General features: G+C 56.7%; 1 protein-coding gene across 2 annotated transcripts in view; it reads left to right on the top strand.

The window, feature by feature from the left end:
* Window positions 1–12427, top strand: part of LOC140391967 (LHFPL tetraspan subfamily member 6 protein) — a 244909-nt gene that overhangs the window by 226793 nt on the left and 5689 nt on the right. For both annotated transcript variants that reach the window (XM_072477068.1, XM_072477069.1), the window contains exon 3: window positions 10730–10828. In XM_072477068.1, the coding sequence (XP_072333169.1) occupies window positions 10730–10828 (99 nt within the window). The remainder of the gene's footprint in view (window positions 1–10729; window positions 10829–12427) is intronic.

Here is a 12427-nt window from a genome sequence, read left to right as displayed (position 1 = left end):
GACACCCCCGTCACGTGCGGGAGCGACCACCCAGCGATGAGGGGGGCAGCCACAGGCCCCCGTCACATCCGAGCCAGGACACCACTACCCAGGACACCACTATCCAGGACACCCCTACCCGGGACACCACTACCCAGGACACCCCTACCCGGGACACCACTACCCGGGACAGCACTACCCGGGACAGCACTACCCGGGACAGCACTACCCGGGACAGCACTAGCCAGGACACCCCTACCCGGGAAGACGAAATACCGGACAGTGACTCAGAGTGGATGGGTGGAGACGAACCCCCACCCCAAAGTGCCATGGACTCAGAGTGGGATGAAGAGCACGACACAACGCCACTGCTGTCACCAACACCCTCCACCATCGCAGAAACACTCACCACGGTTGGGCACTTTAGTGATGAGGCGTCTGGTACACTCACTGGTGCGCACAACACAGCCGTCCCGGTACAGCAGGTGGAGGTAGGAGCAGCAGAGGGACCGGGCGGTCGGAGGGCAGCCCAGGCCAAGCGAACATCTGCCGCCCAGATGGATCCCGGGTTCCTGCAGTTACCACACCCACACATAGATCCGATGCAACCACTGACACGGAGACGAGTGAATAGGGTGACGGGTGGCTTGCGGCGGCTGCGGTCGCAGGTGGAGGAGTCCACCCGCGTCCAGGAGCTGGGAGTGGTCCCGGTCATGCGTGCCACCCAGGCTGACACCGCACGGGTGGCGTCCGCGGTGGAGGCAATGGGTGCGACGGTGTCAGACATGGGGAACGGTTTGCGAGGCCTGGGGCCTTCCGTGCAGGCGGCGTCTGTGGCCCAGGAAATGGCTGCCCTCTCACAGGAGGCCATGAGCCAGTGCCAGCGCCAGATGGCAGAGGCGCTCAACGCCATAGCCCAGTCTCAGCACGCCATAGCCCAGTCTCAGCAGGCCATGGCCCAGTCTCAGCAGGCCATGGCCCAGTCTCAGCAGGCCATGGCCCAGTCTCAGCAGGCCATGGCCCAGTCTCAGCAGGCCATAGCCCAGTCTCTGCAGGCCATGGCCCAGTCTCTGCAGGCCATGGCCCAGTCTCTGCAGGCCATGGCCCAGTCTCAGCAGGCCATCGCTGAGGGCATCGGCGCCAGTGGCCATGTGCGAGCTGGCGTCGCACTGTCGCAGACAGGGTTCGACAACCCCCTGGGCTCCATGGCTGCGAACCTGCAGACCCCTGTCGATACCAGCACGGGCCTCCAGGACTGGCAGCGCCAGATGTCGGGGGCGTGTCGGATGGCCAGTCCGTTCGCATCCCCCACCCATGTAGAGGCCTGGGGGCCATCGGGCACCCCGAGGGAGGAGGAGGTGGTGTGGTCCGTCCCGGCTCCCTCTGGAGGGGAGGTCCCGGTACACCGCGACACCTCGGACTCCCCCCCCTTCCGTCCCAGGTGCATCGGGTGGGCAACGGGCAGGACAGGCTGGCAGCTCGCCATCCCAGTCGCCCGGGCCGCAGCCTGGCCCATCTAGGCCAGGACGCCCCAGGAAACGGCCGCCAAAGGGATCCAGTGTCAGAGGGCAGGAATCACAGGAGTCCACCTCCAGTTCTGCTGTACCGTCTGGGGAACCACGTAGACGTAGTCAAAGGGCCCGTAAGGCCAAACAATTAGACACTGAGTAAGTTGGCACGGGTGCAGGGCACAGATGAGTTTTAGGCGCTAGGGCACGTGCATGAACTCCTTTGGTTATTAAAGTCAATGTTACACCTACAGAAGCTGCCTTTGTGCTCTGTCCAAAGTGTGCGGGGGTGTCATGTACGTTGAGCGCAAGTGTGTGTGTGAGGGGTGGTCTTACCTCAGCCCCAGGTGAGTCTGCCCCCTTCCCCCTGGGCCGCCATCAACATCCCCCGGGCAGAGGACGGGACCGTGCGCTGCAGTGTCACAGCCGCATGCAGGGATGGTCCGGGTGGATGGTGGTACTGTGGCCATGGGTCAGACATAGTCCAACGATGTAGAGCCAGGAGCTCATCGGAGGCGGGTTGTCATCATTCTCCATGGCCTGCGATAGACACGCGTCCACCCGCAACTGGGTGAGCCCGGCCCGTTGTGCCGCCGGTGGATCGGCAATTGGGGGTGGGGGGGGTGGTGTGCATGCGGGTGGGGTGTGTGGGGTTGGGGAGGGGGGTGAGGGTGCTGGGTGGGTGGATGGGTGGGGGGTGTGGGTGGTCGGCTGTTGTCATGGTGTGCGGTCTGTGACCATACTACCCGATTCCCACGCCCATCTAGTCAGTGAAGCGGGCGTCTATCAGTCTGTCCCGTGCCCGCTGGGCCAGCCGGTAACGGTGGACAGCCACCCGTCTGTGTCTACCCCGTCTGCCCTGACCATTGCCCCCATCCCCCTCATCTGGGGAGGACTGGGCCTCTTCCTGCTGCTCCTCCACTCCGCCCTCCTCTGCCTGCGGCACATCGCCCCTCTGCTGGGCTATGTTGTGCAGGACGCAGCACACCACAATGATGCGGCCGACCCTATCAGACCGATACTGGAGGGCGCCCCCAGAGAGGTCCAGGCACCTGAAACGCATCTTCAGCACGCCAAAGCACCTCTCGATCACTCCCCTTGTCGCTACATGGGCATCATTGTAGCGGTTCTCCGCCTCATTGCGTGGCCTCCGTATAGGCGTCATCAGCCACGATCGCAATGGGTAGCCCCTGTCGCCCAGCAACCAGCCCCTCAGCCGGGGATGGCGTCCCTCGTACATGCCGGGGATGGATGACCGCGACAACACGAATGAGTCGTGTACACTGCCTGGGTGACGGGCGCAGACGTGCAGGATCATCATGCGGTGGTCGCAGACCACCTGTACGTTCATTGAATAGGTCCCCTTCCTATTAGTGAACACGGCCCTGTTCTCTGCAGGTGGCCGCACGGCGACGTGCATCCCATCGATCGCGCCCTGGACCATGGGGAACCCGGCAACGGCAGAGAAGCCCACGGCCCGGGCATCTTGGCTGGCCCGGTCCACGGGGAAGCGGATGTAGCGGTGCGCCATGGCATAAAGGGCATCTGTCACTGCCCAGATGCACCGGTGCACCGATGTCTGCGATATGCCGGACAGGTCCCCACTCGGTGCCTGGAATGACCCCGTTGCATAAAAGTTCAGGGCCACCGTAACCTTGACGGACACGGGGAGAGGGTGTCCCCCGCCAGTGCCACGCGGTGACAGGTGTGCCAGCAGGTGGCAGATGTGTGCCACGGTTTCCCGGCTCATCCGGAGTCTCCTCCTGCATTCCCGGTCCGTGAGGTCCTGGTATGACTGCCGGGGCCGGTACACACGGGGCGCCCTCGGGTGCCTCCGTTGCCGTGGGGCCACGACGTCCTCCTCCCACTCCTCGTCCTGTCGGTCAGGTGTCCCTCCAGCCTGGGCGGCTGCCGCCTGCCCCTCTGCGGCAGCCTGCGCCGCCTCTCTGGCACGCTCCTCCTCCTCCTCCTCCTCCTCATCCAGGGCAACATAGACATGAGCGGCTGCCACCACGGCGGCCAACATCGCTGGATGGTCTGAAAACATGACGGCCTGGTGGGGGGGAGGGGAACGACGACATGTCATCATTGCCCATATCCCCTCCTCCCCCCAGCCAGGTGGCATGGACCGCATGGGTCCAACAGTTGGAGGCTGGCACCTGGCCAGGTGGACCAACTCATTTGCCCTCCCATCACCCACCCCAGCACGGACCCCCCCCCAACCCCCAACCTCCACCCCGGCACGGACCCCCTCCCCAACCCCCAACCTCCACCCCGGCACGGACCCCTCCCCCCCAACCTCCACCCCGGCACGGACACCCCCCCCCAACCTCCACCCCGGCACGGACCCCCTCCCCAACCTCCACCCCGGCACGGACCCCCCCCCCCAACCTCCACCCCGGCACGGACCCCCTCCCCAACCTCCACCCCGGCACGGACCCCCTCCCCAACCTCCACCCCAGCACGGACCCCCCCCCAACCCCCAACCTCCATCCCGGCACGGACCCCCTCCCCAACCTCCACCCCAGCACGGACCCCCCCCCAACCCCCAACCTCCACCCCGGCACGGACCCCCCCCCCCAACCTCCACCCCGGCACAGACCCCCCTCCCCCAACCTCCACCCCGGCACGGACCCCCTCCCCAACCTCCACCCCGGCACGGTCCCCCCCCCAACCTCCACCCCGGCACGGAACCCCTCCCCAACCTCCACCCCGGCACGGACCCCCTCCCCAACGTCCACCCCAGCACGGACCCCCCCCAACCCCCAACCTCCATCCCGGCACGGACCCCCTCCCCAACCTCCACCCCAGCACGGACCCTCCCCCAACCCCCAACCTCCACCCCGGCACGGACCCCCTCCCCAACCTCCACCCCGGCACGGACCCCCTCCCCAACCTCCACCCCAGCACGGCCCCCCCCCCAACCCCCAACCTCCACCCCGGCACGGACCCCCCCCCCCAACCTCCACCCCGGCACGGACCCCCTCCCCAACCCCCAACCTCCACCCCGGCACGGACCCCCCCCCCCAACCTCCACCCCGGCACGGGCCCCCCCCCAACCTCCACCCCGGCACGGACCCCCTCCCCAACCTCCACCCCGGCACGGACCCCCCCCCCAACCTCCACCCCGGCACGGGCCCCCCCCCCCCAACCTCCACCCCGGCACGGACCCCCTCCCCAACCTCCACCCCGGCACGGACCCCCTCCCCAACCTCCACCCCAGCACGGACCCCCCCCCAACCCCCAACCCCCACCCCGGCACGGACCCCCTCCCCAACCTCCACCCCGGCACGGACCCCCTCCCCAACCCCCAACCTCCACCCCGGCACGGACCCCCCCCCCAACCTCCACCCCGGCACGGACCCCCTCCCGGCACTCCCCCGGAGCCCAACCTACTCTAACCCCCCCCCCCCCCCCCCCCCCCCCCCACCCCACGGCCGCACACACACACACACACACAAGCCGAGACACACCTCTCCTCAGGCAATCAGTCTGCGGCCACGCCATTTCCTGCCCAGAGCCAACCCCCCAGGCCGTCACTCACCTCCTCGCTGGTCGGCGTGAGCCTGGAGCACCGGGTCACGCCGATGAAAAGGAGGTTTGATTCACGTCGACGTGAACGGTCATCACGTCGACGGGACTTCGGCCCATCCGGAAGGGAGAATATCGGCAGGCCGAAATTCGGCTGCCTTGCGCAGACCCGTGACATTCTCCGCGGCAGCGGCGCCATTAACGCCCCGCCGACTTTTCTCCCTTCGGAGACTTCGGCGGGGGCGGGGGCGGGATTCACGGCGGCCAACGGCCATTCTCCGACCCGGCGGGGGGTCGGAGAATGACGCCCCTGATCTATCACCAACAAGTTGCTGTCAAGTTATTTATTATTCTGCAAAAATACTTTCTATAAATGGTGGCTGCTTGCAGGCTGAATTTCTGTTCAAAAATTCACCCCCTCTTCGAGGTATACCGTCAATTGGGTGTTCTCACAGTAATGATATTCTTGTGAGCTGAGCAATTCAGCTCAAAAAATGACTACAAAGATACAAGTATGGGAAAGTGCGCAAATCTTTGGGAGTGAAACATTGACAATAGTTCAGACAACCTTAAAGAGTTACCCACTATGAAGCCTGCTGATAAGGGCCAAGGAGGAGGATGCTTTTTACTGAATTGATTTAGTTTGTCATCACTGCTGTAAGTAGTGTGACCAAAAGGACCGGAGGATTGGAGAATAGCCAGTGTTGTTCCTTTGTTTAAGAAGGGTAGCAAGGTTAATTCCAGGCCGGTGAGCCTTACATCAATGGTAGGGAAATTATTGGAGAGGATTCTTCGAGACAGGATATGCGCCCATTCGGAATCAAGTGGATGTATTAGCGAGAGGCAGCGTGATTTTGTGAAGGGGAGGTCGTGTTTCACTAGCTTGATCGAGCTTTTCGAGGAAGTGACAAAGGTGATTGATGAAGGTAGGCCAGTGGATGTTGTCTACATGGACTTCAGTAAGGCCTTTGACAAGGTCTCTCATGGCAGACTGGTACAGAAGGTGAAGTCACATGGGATCAGAGGCGAGCTGGCAAGCTGGATATAGAACTGGCTCAGTCATAGAAGACGAGGGAAGAAGTGGAAGGGTGCTTTTCTGAATGGAGGGCTGTGACTCGTGTGGTGGGATTCTCCGACCCCCCCACTGGCTGCCGAATTCTCCGGCGACGGGTTTTTGGCGGGGCGAGAATCGCGCCGTGCCGGTCGGTGACCACTGGCAGCGCCCCCACCACCCCCCGGCGATTCTCCGCCCTGCGATGGGCCGAGCGGCTGCCCATTTTCGGCCAGTCCCGCCGGCGTAAATTATGCAAGGTTCTTACCGGCGGGACCTGGTTCTGCGGGCGGCCTGGGGGGGGGTGGATCTGGCCCCTGGTGGGGCCACCACGATGGCCTGGCCCGCGATCAGGGCCCACAGATTTCGGGCGGGCCTGTGCCGTGGGGGCACTCTTTCGCTCCGAGCCAGCCGCTGTTAACCTCCGCGATGACTGGCGCGGAGAACAAACCCCTTGCGCATGCACTGGGATCACGTCAGCGGTTCGGCGCATGCGCCAGAAGACACTGGCACCGGCCTAGCCCCCGAAGGTGCAGAGGATTCTGCACCTTCGGGGCGGCCTGATGCCGGAGTGGTTCACGCCACTCCTCAGCGCCGGTAGGCCCACCCCGCCGTTGAGCGGAGAATCCCGCTCCTGGTGTTCCACAGGGATTAGTGCTGGGCCCTTTTGCTGTTTGTGTAATATATAAATGATTGGGAGGAAAATGTAACTGGTGTGATTAGTAAGTTTGCAGATGACACAAAGGTTGGTGGAATTGCGGATAGCGATGAGAACTGTCAGAGGAGACCTCAGGATATAGATCGATTGGAGACTTGGGCAGAGAGATGGCAGATGGCATTTAATCCGGACAAATGTGAGGTAATGCATTTTGGAAGGTCTATTACAGGTGGGAAATATACAGTAAATGGCAGCATCTTTAAGAGTATTGACAGGCAGAGGGATCTGGGTGTACAGGTGCACAGGTCACCGAAAGTGGCTTGCCTTCATCGGCAGGAAGGGACATTGAGTATAAAAATTGGCAAGTCATGCTGCAGCTGTGTAGAACCTTAGAACATAGAACATAGAACATAGAAAAATACAGCACAGAACAGGCCCTTCGGCCCACGATGTGCCGAACCTTTGTCCTAGATTAATCATAGATTATCATTGAATTTACAGTGCAGAAGGAGGCCATTCGGCCCATTGAGTCTGCACCGGCTCTTGGAAAGAGCACCCTACCCAAAGTCAACACCTCCACCCAACACTAAGGGCAATTTTGGACACAAAGGGCAATTTATCATGGCCAATCCACCTAACCTGCACATCTTCGGACTGTGGGAGGAAACCGGAGCACCTGGAGGAAACCCACGCAGACACGGGGAGGATGTGCAGACTCCGCACAGACAGTGACACAAGCCGGAATCGAACCTGGGACCCTGGAGCTGTGAAGCAATTGTGCTATCCACAGTGCTGCCCTTAGTTAGGACACACTCAGAATATACTATTCCATTCTGGTTGCCACACTACCGGAAGGATGTGGAGGCTTTGGAAGGGTATAGAACAGGTTTACCAGGATGTTGCCTGTTATGGAGGACATTAGCTATGAGGAGAGGTTGAATAAACTCAGTTTGTTCTCACTGGAACAATGGAGGTTGAGAGGCATCCTGATAGAGGTCTACAAAATTGTGAGGGGCATGGACAGAGGATAGTCAGAAGCTTTTTCCCAAGATGGAAGAGTCAATTACTTGGGACATAGGTTTAAGATGCAAGGGGCAAAGTTTAGAGGACATGTGCGAGGGAAGTGTTTTACACAGAAGGTAATGCCTGGAATTCGCTGCCAGAGGAGGTCGTGGAAGCAAGTATGAGAGTGATGTTAAGGGGCGTCTTGACAAATACATGAATAGGATGGGAATAGAGGGATCCGAACCCCGGAAGTGAAGAAGGTTTTAGGTTAGATGAGCCGCATGGTCGGCGCAGGCTTGGAGAACCGAAGGGCCTGTATGTGTACTGTACTTTTCTTTGTTTTTTGTTGTTCTTTGTTCAAAGAGGCTTGCATATCATAGATACAGGGTGGATCATTGACTTGCAATAAACACTCCCTGGGATTTTATTGCACACTTCAGCACAGATGATGCAATCATTGAAAAATGATCAGTGAGCATTCATTCCCTTGTTTCTTTTGGGTCGCTTTTTTGCTGATTATTGTGAGAGATTTCCGGCAACCAACGTCAGTATTGAGTAAAATCCAGGTATAACACAGGGTACATTTTGACTGCACTTACTGGGGTTGCCACCCAATACACCAGGTAGGATTGAATATTCAAGGCGAGGTTCATGCCCACCAGCTACGGTTGCAACCCCATGGTGAACATTTTGAGGAGGTCCAATGCAATTTAGCAAGGAACAGACATTTAGCAGGATAGCACTGGGCCTCCCGTTGAATTAAGTCAGTGTAGGTTGAAATCCTGATCTGCAGAGCTGCTGGTCAATCAGAGGCCGGCAGCACCTCAGTACCAACAGCACCACCAGGGGCAGAGGCCTGTATTGCACTCAGGACTTCTCCAGACTGATGCTAAATCCCTGGAGAGAGGTAAGTGGGATGTGTTGAGGGGTGCCAGGGGGTGGTTGCTGGCGTGGGATGGGAGGGGCTCACCAGCAAGTGCAGGGGTGAACCTTTGCAGAGGGAGGCTGATGCGACCATCAATTCACTCAAAGACACGTGGAGAAGTAAACCGTGGTTTTAATCAGCTTAGAACTGAGCCTGCCTGTGACCGGTACAACACTGAAGGCGGCCCCGCAGGTCAGCAGCTCTTATACTTCCTGTAAAGGGGGTGGAGCCATGGGCGGAGCCCGTACATGCCCCAACATATCCCCTGTGGGTGAAGCCCATAGGTAGAGCCCACAGGGTTAATAACATAACACAGTGCACTGGTGAATTATCAGTAATTATACATTCACCACAGAGGCCTCTCTTGAAGGCAGGTCCCTCAATTGGGCACAATGTGCCACATTCAAAGATGTGTAGGTTAGGTGGATTTGCCATGCTAAATTGCTCCTTAGTGTCCAAAGAGCTGCAGGATAGATGGGTTATGGGGATAGGGCAGGGGAATGGACCTAGGTGGGGTGCTCTTTCAGAGGGTCAGTGCAGACTCAATCGAATGGCCTTCTTCTGCATTGTAGGGTTTCTACAGTTCTATAGTTAGAACGAGGGAACCCCCCCTCTCCCCCGCCCCGCCCCAAGGAGGTTGCAGGAGTTTGATTTGTTGACCACCTGGTGAGTTCCTCGCCTACCACTGGTGGAATTCCAGTGGTGGTGGGATGAGGTCCTTGAGTAGCGACCAATTAATATCTTCAATGGCCTCTGGACACAAAGGTCAGCCTCCAATGGCTCTTGCAGTGAGGGGGTAGTCAGAAAGGCTGTAGGATCTCTCCATCCCTCCTGATCACATGGGCAGCCCGACCTCCCCACATCCAAACAAATTAAATTCTGTCCTTCAATTCTGCTTTCTGCAATCCAGGCAAGAACTCTGCATCAGTTCTTGCACTTTACCTGGAGTTAAACATCAAAGTGACAAAGATTGTGGTCATTTTGGTGGAAGAAGAACTTCAGCTGGTGTACATCCAAATGGCCAGCGACGAGGGAAAGGAAGTTTTTCTGAATTGTTTCTATTCTGCTGGTGTAGCGGGAGCAGCAATGAGGAATTTCCAGGCCTTGTTTTGGATAAAGACAGGCTGAGGCAGCACCTAACCCACGACCGCTACCATCTAGAAGGATAAGAGCAGCAGAAACCTGGGAACCCCACCCCTGGAGGTTCCCCTCCAAGTAACTCAGCACCCTGACTTGGAAACAGATCGCCGTTTCTTCACTGGGGCAAAATCCTGGAACTCCCTCCCTAACAGCACTGTGGGTGTACCTACACCTCAAGGACCACTATGGTTCGAGAAGGCGGCTCATCACCATCCCAAGGACAACTAGGGATGGGCAATAAATGCTGGTCCAGCCAACAACGCCCATATCCCATAAATTAATTTTAAAATAAAAGACTGGAAATTCTGTTCCGCCAAGCAAAGAGCAGACCGTCCACCTGCCGCTTAAGAGTTCAGCAGTAAAAGAAAGATAACGATGGACATTTTGAACATTGGAGATTCTGTGACCTGGCCTCCCCAGAAACTTGGCATTTGCTTGGCGAAGTTCCGTGTGGCATTGGTCGCAGGTCATGATAAATTGAGATAATAGAAGCCCCCATGCCCGGAAGAGTTTCGCTCCCTCAACGTAGATTTTCAAAAGGGACCCAAGAAAACCTTGAACGCAGTTTACATCTGGTTTTGCTCTGGGTATACCAAATAAAAGCAAAACACCTCCTCTTGAAAAAGTGCTCCACCGATCCTCCAAGCGAAACTTTGTGCTGAGGCAGACTTGATTGGATTCAAATCCAGTTCCCAGGCCATTGTCACTGCTGGGTGACAACCTCACTAATTGCCACGGTCCTGTCATTTAATGTTAGAACTTGATAGTCAGACGCTAGGCAACATTTAGTGAAGTAGAGTGAGGTGCATTGTGGAGCTATGGAGTGCGATGAATGTATTTGTGCTATGTGTTGTTGAATTTTCAGTATGTTATAAGAGTAATAATGTGCATTTATCTCCCAGTTTAATACATTGATGCTTTTTATTCGGCAGGTCTCCTGATTGGCTCAGGCTGTGCTCTGTATCCCTTGGGCTGGAACAGTGAAGAGGTGCAGCAGACGTGTAGCAATCTCTCAGACCAGTTTGAGTTAGGTAAGTGAACTGAACTTCCAGTCAGGCGCTTCACTTATATAAACCATTTTCAAATCCTATTGCATGTTGGGGTCAAAATATAGGCAGATGTTTGCAGCATATTCGACAATGAGTTGAGGTCCAACCCCACATGCTGTCCCTCACAAAGACTGCCAACTTTCATTTCTTTCAGCTTCACCTGATTCTGCCTCAGCTCATGCACTGAAACCCTCGTTGATGCTTGCCTATGCTGCTCTAATGCTGTCCTGACAGCTCATCCACCCCCTACCCTCTCTATACCATAGTTCACCCAAAGTCCTGCATTAACATCTATTTTTCCATCCACCCTTGCTGACGCCGGTTGGTTCTCAGTCTCAACCCTGTCCTTGCCGACACATGTTGGCTTTCAGTCTCAGCCCTATGCATGTCAGCTCTCAGTTTCCCCTGTGTCCAACCCTTTATGTTCTTATTTTTGTGTTTAAATCCATTCATTTGCGTTTCCACCTCCCCCAGCCATCCAACCACCCTCAACGCTTTGGGTGGGATTTTCCGGTTCTTTCTGCCAATGGAATCTTGCGGTCCCACCAAAGACAAGGGAGGGGGCATTGGAAAATCCCACTCTTGTTCCACTGAATTAATTTCATGCCTTCGGACTTTATCCTACCACTATTTGCTGTGCATCAATTGACTCGACTCCACTTTCAGGAATTCCACTTTGAACCTTTTCAACTTTCACCTCCAGCAACTCATTTTCAATCCCCTCCTTAAATGTTTGCCCAAGCTTTCAGACCATAAGACGTAGGCGCAGAAATAGGCCATTCAGCTCATTGAGTCTGGTTACCTCCTTCTGATATCTCCTTTGATTTATGCCCCATTATCCCCTCCTTGTGGTGCCTCAAATGGTTTTTCAACACAAAAGCCACTGAAGGGATGGATTTTAGACAGAATTTCAGGACAAGAGAAAAATACATTCACCTGAAAAGACAATCAGAGCATCCATGTAAGATCGGATCCAAAGCAGCACCTCTTAACAATTCAGCACTTCTTTAGTAGTACATTGAAGTGTTAGATACTGGATTGCATGTCCCTGGGGTAGAACTAGACCACGCAAGGGCAGCACGGTGGCACAGCGTCTATGGCGCTGAGGACCTGGGTTTGATTCCAATCCCAGGTCACTGTCCTTGTGGAGTTTTCACATTCTCCCTATGTCTGCGCGGATTTCACCCCCACAACCCAAAAATGTGCAGGTTAGGTGGATTGGCCACGCTAAATTGCCCTTGATTGGAAAAGAATTATTGGGTGCTCTAAAATTTTTTTTAAAAAGAACTAGACCATGCAACTTTCTGGTTCAGAGTTGAATTGTAACTGAACCAATTACTGACACTGATATTTATTTATTTTTCATTCATTCATGGAATGTGAGCGTTGCTGGCTAGGCCAGCATTTATTGCCCATCCCTAATGACCCTTGAGAAGGTGGGGGTGGGCTGCTTTCTCAAACTGCAGCAGTCCATAAATTAGAAACACATCTTGTTAATTACGTGTTCTGGGGTGATACGGTGGCACACTGGTTTGCACTACTGCCTCACAGTGCCAGGGACACGGGTTCAATTCCGGCCTT

Source organism: Scyliorhinus torazame, chromosome 15, assembly GCF_047496885.1.
Source record: "Scyliorhinus torazame isolate Kashiwa2021f chromosome 15, sScyTor2.1, whole genome shotgun sequence".
Classification (NCBI taxonomy): Eukaryota; Metazoa; Chordata; class Chondrichthyes; order Carcharhiniformes; family Scyliorhinidae; genus Scyliorhinus; species Scyliorhinus torazame.
Note: the sequence above shows the minus strand (reverse complement) of the source record. Positions and strands in the feature narration are given on the sequence as shown.